Source organism: Gopherus evgoodei, chromosome 4, assembly GCF_007399415.2.
Source record: "Gopherus evgoodei ecotype Sinaloan lineage chromosome 4, rGopEvg1_v1.p, whole genome shotgun sequence".
NCBI lineage: Eukaryota > Metazoa > Chordata > Testudines > Testudinidae > Gopherus > Gopherus evgoodei.
Window position 1 is genome coordinate 121,572,200 of NC_044325.1, and position 22,068 is coordinate 121,594,267.

Below are 22,068 nucleotides of genomic sequence, written 5' to 3' on the forward strand. Positions count from 1 at the left end.
GGTCCAGGTACCAGCACGCCAAGCGTGTGCCTGGGGTGGCAAGCCACGGGGGCCGCTCTGCAGGTCACCGCAAGGGCGGCAGGCAGGTTGCCTTCAGTGTCTTGCCTGAGGAGTGTCCACTGGTCCTGCCGCTTCGGCGGACCTCCCACAGGCGGGCCGCCGAATCCGCGGGACCGGGGACCTCCCACAGACAAGCCACCGAAGACAGCCTGCCTGCAGTGTTTGGGGTGGCAAAATACCTAGAGCTGCCCCTGCATCCACCTCTCAGATTTACAAAGACACAATGAATGAAAAATACAATATTATAGCATTAGAACTTCAAACGGGAAGCAGCCAGCATGTTCCCACTCCGGCTCCTACATGTAGGGGCTGCAATGGAGCTCTGCTTTCTACCCCTTGCCCCAAGCACTGCCCTACCACTCCAATTGGCTGGGAATTGCAGCCAATAGGCGCTGCAGGGGGTTGGCCTGTGGATGGGCAGCATGGAGAACCACCTGGCCACGTCTCCGTGTAGGAGACAGAAAGGGCATGTGCAGCTGCTTCTGGGAGCGGCTTGGCAGGTGACAGAATCAGCTTCATAGAGTTTAAGGCCACAAGAGACCATTAGCTCATCTAGTCTGCCCTGCTGCACATCACAGGCCATTACCTTTCCCCTAAAGTCCCTTGTGTTGAGCCAGTGGTTATGCATTATCAAAATGCTCATGGAAGGATGAACAGGGGCAATGTGGAACTTCACTGGGAGCCGACTCATTGCACAACTGCAGCTGCTTTGCCAGTGCTTGTGCTAAAACAGTGCATAGGGATGAGATGGTGGAAAAGATGTGATTGTATTTCCTCTGAGCAGGTTAAACACTAGAGGTGATGGGATCCCTTCTGCACTGCTGTACACGCATTTGTGTACGGCTGTGCACAGTTACAGGTATGGTACGGAGTTGTGCTGTTTTCTCCCATGTTTCTTTGTCTAGTTGCTAGGCTTTGTCCCAGAGTTCGTTCTTGTGATGGTGGTAAAGGATTTGAATGGAGGAGCATTCACAGCAGGGCTGTGACCCTAGTAGAAAGCACTGAAATCACCGTAGCGCAATGTTCAGAGGCACAGACTAAAGGGAGCCAGCTGCTACTTACTTTAATATCTGCAGTCTGCAGTTGGGATGTTTCAGGGTATGGCTACACTTGAAATTTCAAAGCGCTTTGAAGTGTGAGTGTGGTCGGAGCGCCAACGCTGGGAGAGAGCTCTCCCAGCGCTGCACATAAACCACATCCCTTACGGGTGTAGCTTGTAGCACTGGGTGCCGCGCTCCCAGCGCTGCGGCGCTGATTACACTGAGGCTTTACAGCGCTGTATCTTGCAGTGCTCAGGGGGGTGTTTTTTCACACCCCAGAGCACGAAAGTTGCAGCGCTGTAAAGTGCCAATATAGCCAAGCCCATATTAGTGAGCCTATTGCCAACAGGTAGGTGACATTGGATGTAGTTATTCAGTTGCAAATTAAGTTGCTCAGAAGTGGGAGACTAGATGATACCAGGTGGTGAAACAGTTGGAACTGGTTGTTAAGTTGTGTGAGGATCATGTTAAGCCATGCAGATCAGTTAGACAGTGAATGCAGCAGAGCTCTGTGAGACTGCATGGCTCTGCATGATCACTGAACAGCACAGGAAGCAGCGTGTAAGGAAGGCTGCATCAAGCAATGGATTTGTAAGTACTGGCCAAAGTGCGGCATTCTCAAGAGTTTGGTGGGTTACGTTTCCCTCCTCAATGTCTAGGGTGGCCAAATTCTGAGAAGAAGAGGGTCCAGTTATCACTGAAGGCCACAGAGCTAAAGAGGTAATAACAAAAAACATTTTATAAATAGGGGATAGGAGTCTCCTTGTCTTCATATCTTCATAAAAATTGCAGACAGAAAAACTGTTCTCAAATAAGTCCAGTCCACAAACAATGACTTTTTTTTTTGCATTTCATGGTACAAGTTCATATTGTTGTATGATAACAGACTTTTGCTTTAAAAAAAGGAAAAAAGTGTGTGAAAATGCATATAGTATATCACCTGGGTCTGTTTTCCCAAACTTTCAAAAACAGTACAATTTTCAGTACATAGTTACATTATCAATCATATTTAGAAGATTTCTGCCACTTTTGGTGAAAATTAAACATTGGGGTTTTTTTAGTTGTGGCCATTTTTATAAGCCATCCTAGTACATAATGAAAACAATGAAAGTTCTTGTAATTTTGATAGAACACAATTTTGCCCTTGAAATGTATTGCAAATTTCTAAAATACTGGAAATGGCACATGACATTTCAAAAACACCTGAGTCAGTCCGACCACCCCCCGCATTGTCCGCATATTCACACACACTCTGGAGTTCCCTCACTTCTAGAGAACCCATTCTGAATTTTTCTATTCCCTACCAACAGCTCTTCAAATGTTTGCTTGGGTCTGGTCTAGTCAGTAGTTAGATCTTTTCAAATTTTTCCAACACACTTTAGCAAATCACAGTAGGTTTCACAGTGAGAAGCCTCAAAATTTGCTCAGGTCCTAATGTTCAATACCCGATTGGTTAAAAAAATATGGGGTTCCTTCTGAAACTGAGAAACACCAGGGACTAAGCGCAGCTCTATGCAAGAGAAAGGATGGTCGTGTAATTAAATTGCTGGATCTAAACTCAGACTGTCTGTGTGAACTTGGGCAAGTCATTCAGTCTCTTATGGGTCTCAGTTCTCCATTTGAAAAATGGCAATAATAATATTTCCTTTCCCTACCTTTTACCTGTGTGGTCTATTTATATTGTAGGATCCTCAGGGCAGGGAATTTCTGTGTGTAGTGTTGCTCCTTCTTCTAGCACCAGGGTTCTGTTCTGACACCAGCATTACCCTCAGCCAAGTGGTTGCAGGTGTCCAGCACCTTGCAGATCGGAGGAGAAATCAGTGACAGGGAGTCTGGGTAAACTCTAAGTGAAACTTGTCATATTTACATTTATTCACCTGTTTTGTACTGAGAGGGTCATACAGCAGAGGCTCCTCTTCCAGAGATCTGAGCCCAGCACCAAATTCCCAAAGAGAATCTCTGTCTCCAGAATGGACTCAAATCAGTGCCAAGGGCAACAAATAAACTCCCATACTGTTCACACAGCTACCACCTTCCAAAAGTTTACCTACATCACCACTCCTCATTTGTGAGGTGTCTCTCCTTTTTTATCCCAGTTGCGTCCTTTTTTTCCTTCATGTGTCTTCTGCCCACTTTGGGTCTTTTTTCTCCTCAACTTCTCATTTGTCTTCCCTCATTTCTTACCTCTAAATCTGCATGTGGATTAGCCAGGGAGAGGGGCTGGTGGGTGGGCCGCTTGTCAGATCAGATGTGACGATCCCCATTCACACTGTGATTCCTCTTCTCTGTGTTTCTCTCTTCTGCAGATTGTGGAGTTGTCATCTCACAGATGATAGCTACAGGGACCTCGCCGGTGTTCTCAGCACCAGCCACAGCCTGACAGAGCTGAACCTGAGTCATAATAAACTGGGTTCAGTCTCTAAGGTGCCACAAGTTCTTTTTGATAACAAACTGGGCGATGCCAGAGTGCAGCTGCTGTGTGAGGGACTGAAACACCCAAACTGCAAACTACAGAAATTGGAGTAAGTAACATTTGGCCTCCTCTATGTATTTACAAGTGTTCCCTGTGTAAAGTGCTTGCCACAGTTAAAGATGGTGGAGGGGAGGAAAGATTTTTTTCTTTCTGCTCCACTCTGATGTTTCTTGGGGATGGAACCACCTCTTTATCCTCTGCCTACAGCTAGAGGGAGTCTTACTACTAGTAGTTGGGTGTCAGCTCCCTGGCATCAGCAGCCTTTCACTCACTCAAGCACTCTCCTCTGGGCTTATGCCAGCCCAATCCTGAATCCTGATTCATTCTCCTGTGATATCCAGGATACTCACAGAAGTACCAGAATCTCTGCACCCAAAGATGTGGTGTACCCCAATTATCAGAGTTATCTTAACCACTGCTCCTGTAAGCCACACAGCACTTGTGAACACTTATCATAAAAACAAAAAGAGGTTTATTTAAGAAAGAATAAAGTAGGTGATGGAAACAACTGGTTAAAACACAAAACAAAATCCTAAAGCACGAACTTGGGTTTACACTTGTTAATAGTTACCTGTCCTATCTAATGAACTAGGCTTTCCCCAGAAATCTCAGTCAGTTGCAGAACTAGCTGGTGATCTCCTGCCTGCTGTGTTGTTCCTTTTCACTTTTCATGATCCACTCTGGGCCATGAGGCCCAAAATCTGTAGGGAGTTGCGGGGAGTGGCATTAGGAGCTGCTGACCCTCTCTAATAGCATCTGCAAGTGCAGAGTGTTGCTTCTCACAACACAGGTGCAGATCCTTCTGCAGGATCCAACCATTTAAAGCAGACATTGCAGCAAACTAAGTGCACACACTCTAAACCATAGACATTATGCACCTTCTCTGGGAAGCAGCACGAGGAAATACAGAGTAGGTGCAACAACCCACAAGCCCTGCAGCATTTACAGAGTGAATTCTTAGTGAACATAGTGCATTGTGTGCACTCAAGATAGAATGGCTAGTGTGGCTGCACTGCATCATTGCAGCTTCCAGTTCAGTCACACTGATGCAAGTTGCAATGTGGAATTCTCTAGTGTACACGTTAGGTCATAACTTATTTAGGGCCATAACAATTAGTACAAGGACTTTGAATTCAGTCTGGAAGGGAAGGGAAAACCAATTGATTTTGTGGAGCATCAGAGAGAGGGGCTCCCATAAGTCATTGTTGCTTAGAAAGGAACTGCTGCCATCTGAATGTCTTACTTATCTTCCCCCATAGGGACATTTGTGTCAGTCTAACAATATTCACAGAGGTCTAGCCATTGCTTGGCAACACTTGTGGTTTAATATTAAATGTATTTAAGAGACCAAATAACCAAGCTTAGCTTAATTTATTAATAAGGGACAAAGCAGTACAGTATGAAAAGGAGGCGTACATACACTCCTTCTGGGAAGCAATTAATGTCACAGCACGTTCACCTCACACAAAAGCTGTGCTTCAAAAATACGCACCCAAGATAGCACAGCATGGTTCTTGACAAGTTAGAAAGCACAGAATATGTCACCCAGGACTAGAATTCACCAGTCAGATTTTTACCTTTTCTTCTTGCATCATGGTGTAGCTTTCTCTTTCTTCTGAATACTATATTACAAGAGCTATGAAAGCACTACCCAATGTGCACTACGATGTACAATGGATGTATCATGCCTTCAATCAATTTTATATTTGCTACTGTCAAAAGCTATGTTTTGCTTTGCAGAGTACATATATTTGAAGTGAAGCTGGAAGTGCTACCTGCTGTTCTGATAGCCTGACACTTCCATCAGTAGACCCTGTTTTCTGTTGCTTATAACTTTGCTAACCTTAACCATATTGGCTTAAATTTTCCATGCTGGGTGTCTGCTTCAAGCTGGATATTTGTTGTGAAATTTCAGCCTTATGGTTCATCCATTCTCATCCACAGGCTAGGGAAGCACACTGTTTCCCCAGAGTAATTCTGGTGAACTTTTCAGTGAGAAGCTCTATCTCCTCCTATGCTTTTGATCAGGAACTTGAAATTTTGCACGGGGAAGCATTTGTGCCAGGGATATGCCTTTTTCTGCCCCAATTTTCAAAGTTCGAAGCATTTGAAAAATCTCATTGTTGATGCTCAGTGGAGACTTATTTCAGCTCTGCAGCTGGAATCTCCAAAGTCCCTTCTTCACCAAGTATGCTCCACCCTGGGGCTCCAGAGGACTAAGCCAGCTCTGACAGGGTCTGTTGGAGAAATCAGGATCGGATTGGGAAATCCTGACTGCTATCTTGAGGGGTGGGTTATGTAGTGGGAGAGATTCCTACCCCAGACTGAAAGGGGTTATGATCTCCACTGGGCACACTCAGCCCCAACCTGGTACATCTGTGACACCTATTGTACCTGGAAAGGGGTGGCTCCTTAAAAGGAAGGATCAAAGCTCAGGGCAGGCTGAACTTAAGAGGGAAGCAGAACTAGCACTCCCCTGCTCCACAGAGAAGCTGCAGAAGACTTTCTGATGCCTGAAGTCTCTGGAGAGGCAGAAGAACTACCTTCACTCTGCTTTGCTTTTTATTAGAGCCCAGGTGCTCAGCCTGGTCCTCTGACACTGAGGGTGTTAGGAACCCAGCCCCCTTCTCAGAGACTATATACCTGTTAACTTGTGAAGAACAGCGGGGTGAACCCAGACTGTTTTGTGGGTTGCACTCCAAACCAGCACTATAGCAACACCTCCAGCCAGAAAGGGTCCTTAGAGATGAGAGGGGACCCACCCTCACCCCAAGGGGTGATATAGAGGTACGAACTGTCATAGAGTTTGAATAGGAATCACCAGTTTGCTCAGAAACTTCACACATTCTGCCGAGACAAAGACTTAGCCAAATAATTCAATCTACTTCTCCTCTCCAGACTGGATCACTGTAATTCACGCAGCTAACACTCAGTCTAACACTGCATATGTTCCAGCCTATAGAAGAGAACTCTCCACCTCTTCTGTGATTTATGCCACTATGACCACATCAGATCAGTGCTCTGATTCCTCCATTGGCTGCCAGTCAGCTTCTGTTTCCAGTTTAATGCCATCATCTTAATCCTTCATGAAACTCCAGAACCAAGCCCAGGACCGGAGATGACTCCCAACCAGTAGGAGCAGACAGAGAAGCAGCCTCAGCAGAGACTGATGGACATTGATGTCAGACTGCCTGCTACAAGTTGTCACTCTCAACATTCTCTTCTTTGTGCTGTTTGTTGCAACCCTGTCCTTTCCCATCCCCTCACAGTCAGTGCATCTTAGCCTCTTTCCATGTTCCCCTCTTTCCTTCCTTCCTCCCTGCCTTCTTCGTTCCCCTCCCTTCATATTTCCTTCCATTTAGCTAAACCCTACCTAGCAATTCCCACCTAAAGAATTAAGGAAAACCCAAATGCAAAGACTCACCCATCTTCCCCCAACAGCAAAATAACATTCAAAAGATCACTGTTGCACTGTTTATTCTGCTTGTGTGTTCTGTGCCTGTCCACTCCCTTTAGTCTGTCCCACTTTACCAGTTAACGGGCTGCCTGCATCTCAATGTTCACCACCAGATACAGCACTGATTTGGTCAGCAGAACCTCCATGTGCTTGTTCCTTAATCATGGTTTGTGGCCAAACACTCTGATGGCTCAAATGATGCTCATCAGCCAGTGCTGTGTGTGGGGCAGCTGTCTTGTTTGGTTTCCAGTGTTTCAACCAAAAGTGTCTCCAGTGAGCTTCTCTTCTTAACAAGTGAATTATCACCAATGTATTGGTACTAGCGGAATAAATTCCACATTTCATTCGGGGCAGTTGTAGTTTTTTATTACAGTAAAGAGACAGCTTTGCAATAGTTAAGGTTCAGACCAGTCTCCTTTTTCAAGTTAGCTAGGTGCCTGAGAGATCTAAAATCTACATGGTTAATCAGATTGCCTTGAATTTGGCATGTCTTCTGGGTACAAGGGTTTCTGCTAGTGACCCAACATTCGGCTAATTTGACCAAGCGGTTCCTGCAATACTGCCCTCTCCCCCCAGCTGTTCTTAAAGTTGACACATTCCGGCAACCTATTTATGCTCATAGATAAAGATCAATCTAGAGCTCAAGTCATCACAACAGGATCTCAAATGCTCCAGGGTTCCCCAACAGAGGGCCTGGTACCCACAAGCCCTTTGGGAGAAATCAAATTAAAAACTTATTTCAGAGAGAGTTTTCATCTCCCATTAGGCACTTCAGAAGTCTTGTGTACCTATTTTTGTGCCTAATGTATTAAACTGAGCATGTGCTGAGACAGAGACTACTATCTGGAAAACTATCCATCACAGGACCTGGGTGACTCCAGCGATATGTTATGGTAATTGCATCTGAGTAACACCCCTGGCACTGTGAGTCCAAATCCCATCTAAGGCAGAAATCTGAAGTAAAAGAAGCAGGTGTATTATGCCAAACTGCTTCTATTATTGGGGTGGGGGGATAATTTGGGGAAAATAGAATCTGAGTATGGCAGAATATTCAGAAGGTGCTGAAACTATTGTTTGAAAAAAACACAGAAGCCAATGCTTGCTGAGAGGGGAAGTCAATTGGGGTGAAAGAGTAGGTGGGAAGAGGGGTTGAGGCTCAGGTAATGGGGGTCTAGGGGCACAAGGGGAGAATGGTTTGCATGTGCCACAATCTGGGTTTCCCCAGTCCATCTAAGGAAGCATGACCTCCCCCTTCCCTGCTCCCCTCATGTGAGCCAGGTTCGGGGGGAGCTTGCTTTTCAAGGGAGAGTCTGAGCCCCTATTCCCTATGTAACTGGGGGTCCCTTGTCCCCCTTGTGGTGTCTGAACTCTTCTCCATGTTCCTGTGTGAGTGCAAGGGCCCTAGGCAGGGCCCTGATCATCTATGGGGGTGTGTCCCCATAAGTACCCCTTCATGTGAGCCAGGTTCTGGAGGGGAGCTTGCCTTTATGGGGTGTCTGAGCCCCTCTCCCTAACCTCTCCATGTAATCTGGAAGTTACTGTCCCTCTGTGGGTGTTTGAGCCCCACTTCCTGTCCCCCGCCTCCCCATGTGTGCTTAGCTCTTGGTGCCCCTGTCCATTTATGGGAGTCTGACCCTTATCCTCCCCATCCTCAAGTGAACCAGGTGCCAGGGGTCTTGCCTGTTGGGGGTGTCTGAGCCCGTTTCCCTATCCTGCATGTGAGCTAGGATTTTGGGAAGCCCTGCCCTCTAGCTTAGAACAAGCATGCTCAGAGTACACACCAAGAAAACACTCCTGAGATAGGTATGTTTGACACACATCAGAAACTCTCCAGCACTAAGGGGGAAGAGAACACCCACAGAAAAGAATGGAGCAGTTCACATGTCTGAGAGCTATTTTTTCAGTCTGTCTTCATCTCCATGGGATATTCTCTTTCAGCTGAGACTAAAAGGGGCCACTTACCACCCCTCTGAGCCTTCCAAGGTGTGAAACCCCTCCCAGGGTAGAAATCTGAGAATGAACTGTAAATATCTAGGCGGAAGGATTAAATTAAGGTAAATGCTCTCAGAACTTTAACTCTGCCCTCTCTGAGTGATGTCTCAGAATGCCCATAACACACACACTTGCATTCTGCCTTTTCAGATGCTACCTGGCCTTGTCATGCACTCAAACACTGAGCCTACTCCCCTGAGAGAATACCACATTTGTAAAATGTAACAGCCACTTCATACCCTTTATAATCCCTTGAGACTTTCACACAGGTTATCACCTAAACCTATACTCTCCCCTACCCATCATTAAATCCAGAGACTGCTCTTATATCCCATGTCACCACTGACAGTAGCCATAGCACCCAGTGCCCTGCTATTGACACAACCTCCATAATTCTGTACTGGAATGATGCCAACTGGAATTTCACAGTTCACATACTCCTCTTTCTTTTGAGATTACACACAGCAGGGAAACTCAGACCAGATCCCCTAATATCGCAATCACAGCTCTATGATGATGCTTCTCAAGCTAATCCCTAGATCTCATCGTGTCACAATCATAGCTCTTCAAAGCTGCTTTCAATTATTCCATCACCATTCAGTACGGTTATACCTAACACAGTGATTGCATCTGGAGGGCATGCACTTAATTCCAAGTGGCTACTGCCAGCTCCAGGGGGCAATGTGACTGTTTATCTTTGTTCTTTATTTTCTGTTTTTCTGCAGTGTGAGAAGGGTATAAGCTGTCACCACACAACTCTGATTTAAACAAGATTTTTGATATTTAATGATTAGTGTACCACGATATTGCTTAAGTGCCCCAGCTGCAATCAGGACCCCAGTGTGTTCAGCACTGGAGATGTTTTATTGGCAGGTGTCACCAGGTAGTTCTGTTTTAGTCTTCCCAGTTCTTTTTTAGCACGTAAACAAGGTTTTCGTTTTGGGGCAACATGTGTTGTATTAGTTTCATTGGGTTTTGCAGCTTTGGAAAGGAGGGAGCTGTGCAAGCAGCCAGAGATTTTGCTGTCTGCATTGCACTTTGATTACAGTCTATTCTGGAGGCAGGTTTCTGCTTGGGAGTTTGGTGTTGGGGTGAGATCCCTGAAGGAGGAGAAAGCCCTTTATGCTGTGTCAGCATCTTATTCCAGGACAGACAATGTGAAGGGGAAAGAAATATTACAATTTCAATTTTTCAAATGAAAAATTGAGACCCAGAAAGATGGAATGACTGGCCTGAGGTCGCACAGGTAGCATATCGTAAAGCCAGTAACTGAATACAGATCTCCTGAGTTCTAATCCAGAGTTTTAACTACAGAACCAGATTATCTCATGCAGAGAGCTGTGTTCATTCTTGTGATTCTCAGTTCCAGAAATGTGCTTCTTAAAAACAGATATTGTCTCTCTTTCATATGGTTAAGGTTTTTAAGGTAGAGCTACTTAATAATCAGATTTCAAATGATTAGCCTTGTTAGTCTGTATCAGCAAAAACAACGTGGAATCCTTGTGGCACTTAGAGACTAACAAACGTATTTGCGCATAAGCTTTCATTGGCTAAAACCCACTTCATCAGATGCATGGAGTGGCACATACAGTAAGGAGGTATAAATATACAGCATATGAAAAGATGGGATTTGCCCTACCAAATGCGGGTCAGTGCTAACTAGCCAATTCAATTAAAGTGGAAGTGGACTATTCTCAACAGTTGACAAGAAGGGGTGGAAAACACTTTTGTAGTGCCAATGAGGCCAATGTAAACAAGGACTCCTCCTTGTTTTTAATAATCAGAGTGTCTCTTGGGCTTTGCTTTGGATTATTACAGAATCCACTGTGCAAAGAACCTAGTTTTGCAAATTTTTGCCATTTTATTGTGAGGTTTACAATTCTAGGTGGGGGTTTTATTCAGCCTCAGCTCCTGGAGTAATGTGAATATTTGAGAATTATACCTTAAATTTTTATTTAATAATATTTTTGGGCCCTCCTGATTGTGGAGAGAAGATAAAAAATGTGACCTATGTGTAACCTACACACTCAGGAAGTAGAAGGCTATGAAAAAAAACCACAAACACATTAATTTTAATCATGATTTTAGGGGCATGACTCATGACTTTTGAAAATGTGGAATTAGCAATACTGCCTCAATGTGAGAAAATGATTATGTCTTTGGAAAAGTACTTATTAGTGTGAAAGAAAGGCCCAAGAAGGAGCTTCTTAAAGCAGCCGTGCTTTCAAGGGCATCTGTAAATAATGAAATCTAAGTGATTTTACTGTCCTTCATCAGCCTACAAGTTTAAGGATCAGAGTCATATGTGGAGACATAGATTTTCTGTAGTGTTTCTAGTATTCCTATTTTGCAGAAGGGCAGAATTCTGAGAAGGAGAGGGTCATGTTATCCCTGATGGCCATAGAGCTGAAGAGGTAATAACAAAAACATTTTATAAATAGGAGGTAGAAGTCTTCTTCTCTTCATATCTTTATAAAAATTGCAGACAGAAAAACTGTTCTCAAATCAGTCCAATCTACAAATGATGACCATTTATTTATTTATTGCATTTCATGGTACAAGTTGATATTGTTGTATGATTACAAACTTTTGCTTTAACCAAAGGAAAAAAGGTATGTGAAAATGTATACAATATATCACCTGGATCTAAGTATTTCCTGAACTTTCAAAAACAGTACAATTTTCAGTACTTATTTACATTATCAAACATATTTTGAAGATTTATGCCACTTTTGGTGAAAATTAAACACTGTTTTTTTTTCCAATTGTGGCCATTTTTGTAAGCCATCCTAGTACATAATGAAAACAATTAAAGTTATTGTAATTTTGATAGAACACAATTTTGCCCTTGAAATGTATGGTGAATTTCTAAAATACTGGAAATGACACGTGACATTTCAAAAACATATGAGTCAGTTCAACCTCTCTCCGCACCCACCCCCCATTCTCCCCATACTCACACACACTAGAGTGCCCTCACTTCTAAGGAACCCATTTTGAATTTTTCTATTCCCTTCCAACAGCTCTTCAAATGTTTGCTTGGGTACGGTCTAGTCAGTAGTTAGATCTTTTCAAATTTTTCCAACACACTTTAGCAAATCACAATGGGTTTCACAGAGAGAAACCTCAAAATTTGCTCAGGCCCTAATGTTCAATACCTGACTGGTAAGTAGCTCTTCCTTAAGAGCCTCAACCGGGAGAAAAAAGACATCATGTTGATTAAAAAATATGGGGGCACTTCTGAAACTGAGAAACATGAGGACTAAGCACAGCTCTGTGCAAGACAAAGGATGGTCATGTAATTAAATTGCTGGATCGAACTCAAGACACTGTGTGACCTTGGACAAGTCATTCAATCTCTTATGGGTCTCAATTCTCCATTTGAAAAATAACAATAATATTTCCTTTCCCTACCTTTTACTTTCTTGTCTATTTAGATTGTAGGATCCTCAGGGCAGGACTATCTGTGTGTAGTGTTGCTCTTTCTTCTAGCACCAGCATCCTGTTCTGACACTAGTGTTACCCTCAGCCAAGTGGTGGCTGGTGTCTAGCACTTTTCAGATCAGAGGAGAAATCGGTGATTGGGAGTCTGAGTAAACTCTGAGTGAAACTTGTCATATTTACATTTATTCATCTGTTTTGGACTGAGATGGTCACACAACAGAGTCTCCTCTTCCAGAGATCTGAGCCCAGCACCAAAAAGAATCTCTGCCTCCAGAATCAGCGCCAAGGGCAACGAATAAACTCCCATACTGCTGACACAGCTACTGCCTTCCAAAAGTTTACCCACAACACCATTCCTCATTTGTGGGGTGTATCTCCTTTTTTATCCCAGTTTGTTCCTTTTTTTCCTTCATTTGTCCCCTCCGCACTTTGGGGTCTTTTGCTTCTCAATTTTTTATTAGTCTTCCCTCCCTCCTTACTTTTAAATCTTGTCAAGCTCTTCTCTGTTGCTTAATCAAGAACATCCTCTCCCCACCTCCCGCTGCTAGCGCTTATCTCTGTAGTTTCCCACATACACCCATGAGGTTTTTTCTTTCACTGTTCAACACAGACTTAGAATCTCTCATCGCATTGGGGTGCCTCTCTTCCTGCCTCCAAAATATCTCTGGGCCTCTACCAACCATGACTGAACCTGGGACCCTCCCAGGGAGTGGGGGCTTCCCTCCTTCATAGAAATGCAGGGCTCTTTTCGGCTCTCAAACATTGGGACTCCCCTCCCCATTCGGTAGAGCGACTATATTTTCAATGCAACCGTAGTGATGGAAGAGGTTGTGCAGGTGACAGTTCTGGTGGAAGGGGTGTCTCTACATTTGCTCAAGATTTGGTAGTTGTTGGGGGTGCAGAGGGTTCCCCATGAGCCCTGGAGGGAGGGAGGAGTGGCAGTATGTGACAGCCATGCTGGGGGCTGGTCATTGAGATGCACATGGTCATAGCCAGACTGCTGCCATAGTTCCACACTCCGCTGGCTGGCAGCTCCCCCAGGAGCCCAGTCTCTGCAGGGTGGGATGCAGAATCCAGTATAAAATTTCTGTTGCAATACCTCCACCAGAGTTTCTGGAACAGGCCCTGCCAACAGGGTCACATGGTTACACTTCTGTCAGGGGCTCTTCTTCCCCAGACTTTGGAGATACCCCTGGTTGTGGGGCTGTTCTCTGTCTTCATATCCCCCAGCCTTTGGTCCCTGCTCTCAGAGGAAGGTGGGTGTGACGCTGCCAGTGCTGGGCCTCGCAGCTGCCTCCTCTCCCCAGGCCTGAGAGTCAGAGCCGGGAGCAGAGGCAGGAGACATCTGTGTCCTGCAGGGCAGCAGCAGAGCTAGTGCCGGGGGCGCGGAGGGGAAGACTCTCCCAGTTCCTGCTCGGAGCCTGGCCCAGCTGCCTGGGGAGAGGGCTTCCCCTACAGCCTCCATGTAGCAATGGGCTGCTCTGATTAAGTCACACCATCCCGGGGCTGATCAGTGACAAATCCAATCTGATTGGCTGAAAGCTGGGTAGGTCGGACTTTGGGTGCCCAGATGGCTGCCCCTTAAATTCTGGTTGGCTAGTGGAAAGGGTGAGGGGTGGTGCTGTGTGAGGAAGTCTGACCCAGAACCTTTATCCTTATTGGTCAATGGCAGAGGTTTAAGGAGTGGGGTGTCTGGACCATTCACAGTGCTGATAGGTCAAGACTCAAATTGAAGTGGGTGAGGCTTAGGCACGAAGTCCCACCCCACACTGGTTCCTCATTGCAATAGAGTGGGAGTTGGGACAGGTGGTGGGGCAGGGCTTCTACTTCATTCTTCAGGTGGATTGGTCAGGGAGGGGGCTGGTGGGCGGAGCTGCCTGGGAACAGCTGTGATGCAGCCCCTTCAGACTGTGATCTCCCTTCTCTGCGTTTCTCTCTCCTGCAGGTTGTCGGACTGTGGTCTCACAGACACTAGCTTAGGGGATCTCGCCACTGCTCTCAGAACCAACCAGAGCCTGACAGTGCTCAACCTGGGTGGTAATAAACTGGGAGATGCCGGAGTGCAGCTGTTGTGTGATGGACTGAAACACTCAAACTGTAAACTGCACAAATTAGAGTAAGTAACATTTGGCCTTTTCTGTGTATTCACGGGTGTCCTCTATATAAAGTGCTTGACACACTGAGAGATGGTGGCGGGAAAGAGAAGTTTTTTTTTTTTCTCTCTGCTCCACTCTGATGTTTCTTGGGGAGGGAGAGTCACCTCATTACTCCACCCCCTCCACCTACAGAGTCTCACTAGTAGTATTTGGATGTCAGCTCCCTGGCACCACCAGCCTTTCACTCACTCATGCACTCTCCTCTGGGTTTATGCCAGTCCCAGCTTTGCTTTGCAGACTGACAAAATGGGCACCCTAATCTCTGAATCTCTGATTCATTCTCCTGTGATACCGAGCCCTTGACTCTGGCTACTCAAAAGAAGTACCAGAATCTCTGCACCCTTGTTTATCACAATTACCCTAACTACTGCTCCTGTAAGCCACATAGCACTTGTGAATACTTATCATAAAAACAAAAAGAGGTTTATTTAAGAAAGAATAAAGATTTATCCAGGAAAGAGAGAAGGTGATGGAAACAACTGGTTGTAACACAAAACAAAATCCTAAAGCGTGAACCTGGATCTACACTCATCAATAGTTACCTGTCGTATCTAATGAACCAGGTTTTCCCCACAAAGCTCAGTCAGTTGCAGAACTAGCTGGTGATCCCCTGCCTGCTGTGATGTTCCTTTTCACCTCCAAGTGGTTTTGATCATTTGCCATGGTATTTGATGCTTTTCCATTGAATGTTCTGGGATGTGGCCAGGGTAGACAACACAGCATTCTGTAGATATGTTACATGTTATACTTGATGAATAAATATCCTATAAGAAGTGTTTGGTGTATTGAGTTTGTCAGGCCTGCAATGAGAGCTGTTTGCAAAGAATGGGGGACCTTTTGCCAAGGCTGCTCTGTGTCATACCAACCCAATTTTCTTTTTTCTTATTCTTTATCTTTCCGCTTATTAAACCATCTCCATCTCATGCTGACCCTGGTGTTGTTCATGGTAAGGGCTTTAGCAAAGAGGTGATCTTGCATTTTGCTCTGACTATAGTGAAGCCAGGGTTCAGTCTGATCCTCTCTCAGAAGGCCTTCTATGGCTGAGTTCTAGCAGTTGAGAACACTTTGCTCCAGTGCCCATGAGTCTGAACCTGGGCATCTCCAGTGAGATTGTCCCTGTGGAGCACAGTTGAGACTGTCTGCTACAGGCTGTTGGCCTTGGCAGCAACAGTACAACTCTGTACCATACCTGTAACACTGCACAACCACACACAAACATGCGCACAGCAGTGCACAAGGGATCCCATCACCTCTAGTGTTTAACCTGCTCAGAGGGAATACAATCACATATTTTTACCAACACACCTCTCTGCACATTTTTTAGCACAAACACTGGCAAAGGAGCTGCATTTGTGCAATGAGTCTCTGTGCATTGCAGTTCCTTGCTACCCTTACTCAATTCTTCCACAAGCACTTCCATAACTCAGAATCACTGGGCTCAACACAGGGAATTTTAAGGGAAATGTAACAGCCTGTGATGTGCAGGAGGGCAGACTAGATGAGCTAATGATCTCTTCTGGCCTTAAACTCACTAAAGCTGATTCTGTCACCTGCCAAGTCACTCACTGGAGTGAGTTGCAAAAATTCATAATTTTGGTTCAAAAATGGATGAAGTACTAAGCAAAATATTCCAAAGAGAATTGTTTCCATTTTTCAGCAATCTGTGCCACTGGTATCCCTGCTGCATGCCAGCCCCGGAGTAGCTGAGGGGAGACTCAGTTGTCTCTGCTCAGCATGCCCTCAAACACTCACCCCTCAGCGAATGAGAAATACAGTGTTATAGAATTAGAACTTCAAACATGTGTTAGCTTAAAAAAATGATTGGTGAATTGGTAATTCTTGTGCAAAAACACAAGATGCTACATCATGGCAGTGCTGACTAACCCATGATTTAGGTACATGAACACAGACACCCCACAATGCATAATGACTGCCTGTTGGCAGCATCCACAATTTCCACACTCCTAAAGGGAACTCAGAGCCAGGTAATTTGTTAAAAAATTAACACCTAGATAAATCCTACCCTCTGCATTCTTCCACCCCAACTAAAACCTCTTCGCCATGGTTCTCCATCACTTACTTAATGCTCCCATCCTTCTACCCCAACAGACTCCACTCACTCCCGCTTGGACTGAAGGACCTCCTGCTGAATTGCCGCAGATCACGATCATGGCTTTTTTTTTTTTTTTTTGGTTGCTTGGGGTAGCAAAACTCCTGGAGCTGGCCCTGCTGACCCTCTGTCCTGGCATCTGCAATTGCAGGGTATTCCTTCTAACAACACGTGCAGATCCTTGTGTTTGACCCAACCATTTATAGCAGGCAATGTAGCAAACCAAAAAGAGTGACTACGTGCACACAAACACTGTAAGCCATAGACATTATGCACCTGCTCCAGGAAGCAGTGCGAGGAAATGCAGGGTAGGTGCAACAAGTCACCGCCCTGCCTGTAGAGTGCACTTTAGTGAATGTAGTGCATTGTGTGCAGCCAAGATAGAATGCCTGGTGTGGATGCACTGCATAGCTGCAGCTTCTAGTTCAGTCACACTGATGCAAGTTGCAATGTGGAGTTCTCTAATGTACACATTAGATCATAACCTATCCTGGGCCTTGACAAGTAATACGAGGACTCTGAGTTCTGGAAGGAAACGGGAAACCAGTTGAGTTTGTGGAGGATCAGAGAGAGGCCCTCGCATCAGCCATTGTTGCTTAAAAAAGGAGCTGCTGCCATCTGAATGTGGTACTTATCTCTTCCACAGGCAGTGCGACTTTTGTTAGTCTAACAATATTCACTGAGGTGTAGCCAATTGCTTGGCAACACTTGCGGTTCAAGTATTTAAGAGACCAAATAACCAAGCTTAGCTTAATTTATTAATAAGGGACAAAGCAGTACAATATGAAAAGGAGGCATACATACACTCCTTCTGGGAAGCAACGAATGTCTCAGCACGTTCACCTTCCACAGAAGTTGTGCTTCAAAAATATGCACCCAAGATAGCAGAGCGTGGTTACTGACATATTAGAAAGCACTGAATACGTCACCCAGGGCTAGAATTCACCGTTCAGCTTTTTACCTTTTCTTCTTGTATCATGGTGTATCTTTCTCTTCCTTTTGAATATTACATTACAACAGCTTCGAAGGCACTACCCAACCTGTACTAGGATGTACAATGGATGTATCATGCCTTCGATCGATTTTATATTTGCTAATGTCAAAAGCTATGTTTTGCATTGTAGATTACATAGATTTGAAGTGAAGCTGAAAGTGCCAGCTGTTGTTATTGTAGCCTGACCCTTCCAGTAGATCCTGTTTTCTGTTGCTGATAAGTTTGCTAATCTTATTCATTTTGATTTAAATTTTCCATGCCATTTTTCTGCTTCAAGCTAGATATTTTTGTGAAATTTCAGCCTAAATGTTTCATCCATTTTCATCCATAGGCTAGGGAAACACATAAGGTAATTCTGGTGAACTTTTCAGTGAGAAGCTCTATCCCCCCATCTTTAGGGGGAGTTTGAAATTTGGCAGGGGAGAGAATTTGTGCCAGGGATGTGCCTATTTCTGTTCCTATGAAAATCTGCCCCAATATTCAAAGTTATACATGTCTGAAAAATCTCAGTCTTGATACTCAGTGGAGACTTATTTCAGATTTGCAGCAAGAATAGCCAAAGGTCCCGTCTTCAGTGAGTATTCTCCACCGTGGGGCTCCAGAGGACTGAGCCAGCCCTGACAGGGTCTGTTGGGGAAATCAGGATTTCCTGGTATTTCCACTCAAAGAGACTCTCAACTGTGCCCAGTGCCAGGGTGGCTATCCATTGATAAAGCCAGGATAACAATTCAAACTGGAAAGAAGTGTAAAGCCCAGTATACAGGGGACAATAGAGTAAATAAAATAAGCTTCAGCAAATGAATGACAAACCAAAAATAACACTGTAACAGAAAGGTGAACCGTATTGGTCATGAGAAAATAGGTTCTTCGAGTGTTTGCTCAGATCGATTCCAATTAGATGTGTGTGCACTGCGTGCATGTTCGTCAGAAGATTTTTACCCTAGCAACACTCGGTGGGTCGGCTGAGGTGCCCCCTGGAGTGGTGCCATTATGGCACCGGATATATGCCCCTGCCAACCCAGTGCCCCCTCAGTTCCTTCTTATTGCCCATGATGGTCGTTGCAACTGTGGAGTGCAGCATAGCTGGTCTCCAACTCCCTAGCTTTACTCGTTCTTTTGTAGATAGTAATTAGTTGTGTATAGTTTTAGTAGTTGGTAATTGTACTTAGTTAATAGTGAGGTCTATATATATAGTGTAGATACTACTGGGAGGGACCGGGGTTCAACCCCTTCCCTCCTCCCCGGTACCAGGGCCCATGCCCAGGTCACCAGGCTTCAAACCTTCCTCAGCGTGTCTCAAGCCAATGCCAATGGGAGACTCCCACGACTCCTGCCTGAAGTGCCTGGGGGAATCCCATCAACCTGACAAGTGCCTCATTTGCAAGGCTTTCAAGCCTCAGACAAAGAAGGAGGGGGACTTTCACTTGAAACAGCTCCTCATGGAAGCGGCACTTAGCCCGGTGCCTTCGGTACTGCACACAGAACAGATACCGTTGGTCCGAAGCGCTCCTCTGACACCGGCAAAGAACCGTGGCACCGGAAGTCTCCGGCACTGGTACAGTCGCGGCACCATTCGCTTTCTTCGCAGCCTAAGAAGCAGCATAAGCCACCTGCTTCTCCAGCACCGCCTCTGCTGCCTTTGGAGCAACAGCCTAGACTGGATCATCCCACTAAGACTCCTCCGGTGCTGCTGATTTCGGCACCATCGATTCCGGCTCCACAAGGGCTGTTGAGTTCGGTGCACACAAACTCCCTGGTGTGCACTGTGGTTGAGCTTGGCCTTCCAACCATTCCGGAGACCTTCTCTACTGCGTGTGACCTGATTGCGCTAATGGAGTCTGGACCACCCCAGCCCCCGGCACCGCCGGTGCGGGCTATTCAGTCGATGGTCAAACCTGCCTTGATGAAACCTTCCTCGCTGAGCGTGACAGCAAGGCACCAATCTCGGTCCCACTGCAGGCTGCGGTCCCTATCCCGCCAACGGTCCCAGTCCCAGCACCGCTCGCAGTCCCAGCATCGCTCTCCATCAGGGCGCCGGTTGTACTCACGGCGCTGCTCCGCTTCATGCACGTCTCCCTCCCGGTACGGTAGTTACCAATCCGGGTCCCAGCACCGGTCCCGGCACCAGTCACCTCACAGCTGATCCCGATGCCGCAAATCCTCGTCGAGATCTAGGTTGGCCTCCAGGTACCGCTATGACCGTTGGTCCCAATATTGATCGCAGTACCGCCGAAGATCCTGGCACCGGTCTCCAGCCCCAACCTGTGAGCTGACAGCCCGAGACGTGGCAGAGTCACATGGGCATTTCTCCCCTTCTTGGCCTTCGAGACACAATTCGTCATCGTCCCAGGCAGGGAGTGGCTACCACACCCTGGGCCATGATGCCGAGGGTGCCAGCCAAAGACAATATGAAGGTCAGGACCCTGATCAGGGACCACCACGTTGGTCCTTCTGGACACCTTGGGCATACCATCAAGCCCAAGGTGTCCCTTCAGGTGCCTCTCCGTCAGCCCATTCGGACCGATGGGTGCCTGAGGCCACTGTAAGCCACCCTCCCTCACCAGACTCGGATGCTGCTGTTATTCCACCAGTCCAGATTCAGGCCACCACCTTAGTGGACCTCGAACACCAGGACCCTCCCCAACCAGATCTCCCCCAGGATCCACTAGTCCCTGGAGTTTCCTCCTCCTCCTCGTCTGATGAGGCAGTAGCGGGCACATTCTCTTCTGGACCCCCGCCGATAGATCTTTGGGCTCACCAAGATCTCCTGCGCAAGGTGGCACAAAATATGAACCTGCAGGTCGAGGAGGTGACGGAAGTGGAGTATCCAGTTGTGGACATATTATCTGTGGATGCACCCACACGTGTCGCCCTGCCTTTCACCAGGACCATCCAGGCCAATGCAGATACGATCTGGCAATCCCTAGCATCTATTCCTTCCACAGCCAGAGGGGCGGAGAGGAAATATATGGTACCATCCAAGGGTTACAAATATCTCTATGTCCACCCTCACCCTTGCTCTCTGGTGGTGCAGTCTGTGAACGAGAGGGAGTGGCATGGCCAGCAAGCGCCCGCTCCTAAGTCCAAGGAGGCCAGGCACCTGGACTTATTCAGGCGCAAGATTTATTCAACTGGTGGCCTACAGCTCAGGATAGCTAACCAGCAAGCTCTCCTGAGCCATTATAACTATAATACCTGGACCTCCATGGGGAAATTCAAAGAGTTGGTCCCCTAGGAGTCCAGGCAGGAGTTTGCGGCCTTGCTCGAGGAAGGCAAGAAAGTGGCAAAGACATCCCTGCAGGCGTTCTTAGATGCAGTGGACTTGGTGGCCAGAACTCTAGCCTCAGATGTGGCCATGCACCGTATCTCTTGGCTCCAGGTATCTGGCCTTCTGCGAGAGCTACAACAGACTATCCAGGACTTAAAAAACCGACCCCAGGCTTCAGAGCCTGAAGGATAACTGGGTTATCATGCGCTCACTGGGTATGCATACCCTGGTGACTCAGCACAGACCTTTCTGCCCTCAGCCTCAGTGCACCTACCCTAACTCTTGGCCGTGGCAGGAGCTCTCCTTTGGCCTGTCCACAGAACCAAGAGTTTTCACAAAATGTATGGCTGTCGTAGCGGCCTCGCTCTGCCGATGTCGGAGACAAGTCATCCCATATCTCGACGACTAGCTCATTCGAGGTTCCTCCGAGACACAAGTGCGATCTCATGTTCGTTTCATCATGGGACTGTTCGAGTAATTTGACCTGCTGCTCAACACCAAAAAGTCCACTCTGGAACCTACACAGATAATAGACTTCATTGGGGCGATCCTAGACTCAAATCTCGCCAGGACGTGCTCACTGCAGCCCCGCTTTCAGGCCATGATGGCCATTATTCAGGGCCTCCGAAGCTTCCCAACCTCAACAGCACGCCCATGCCTCACTCTCCTAGGCCACATGGCCTTGTGCACTTTCGTGACCAGACATGCCAGACAACGCCTCTGTCCACTTCAGACCTGGCTCTCCTCAGTGTACCATCCTGGCCGAGACAGCTTGGACACAATTCTCACTGTGCCGATGGAGGTCTTAGCCTCTCTGGGTTGGTGGCTGAACCCACCCTCGTGTGTGGGGGGATGCCATTCCATGCCTCATAGCCTTCGCTAGCCCTGACCACGGACGCGTCATCTCTGGGCTGGGGCATTCACCTTGCGGGACTTCGCACGCAAGGTCTTTGGTCCGCACAGGAAGTAACCCTTCACATCACTATAAGGGAAATGAGAGCAGTACACCTTGCGTGTCAGGTATTCTGCCAACACCTGCAGGGCCATTGTGTCACAGTTTTCAAAGACAACACA

General features: G+C 46.5%; 1 protein-coding gene across 3 annotated transcripts in view; it reads left to right on the top strand.

The window, feature by feature from the left end:
- The window catches only part of LOC115650588 (NACHT, LRR and PYD domains-containing protein 3-like), a 156,291-nt gene that overhangs the window by 78,490 nt on the left and 55,733 nt on the right, over nt 1–22,068 (top strand). For all 3 annotated transcript variants that reach the window (XM_030560767.1, XM_030560766.1, XM_030560768.1), the window contains exons 8-9: nt 3,407–3,622; nt 14,412–14,582. In XM_030560767.1, coding sequence (XP_030416627.1) covers nt 3,407–3,622; nt 14,412–14,582 — 387 coding nt within the window. The remainder of the gene's footprint in view (nt 1–3,406; nt 3,623–14,411; nt 14,583–22,068) is intronic.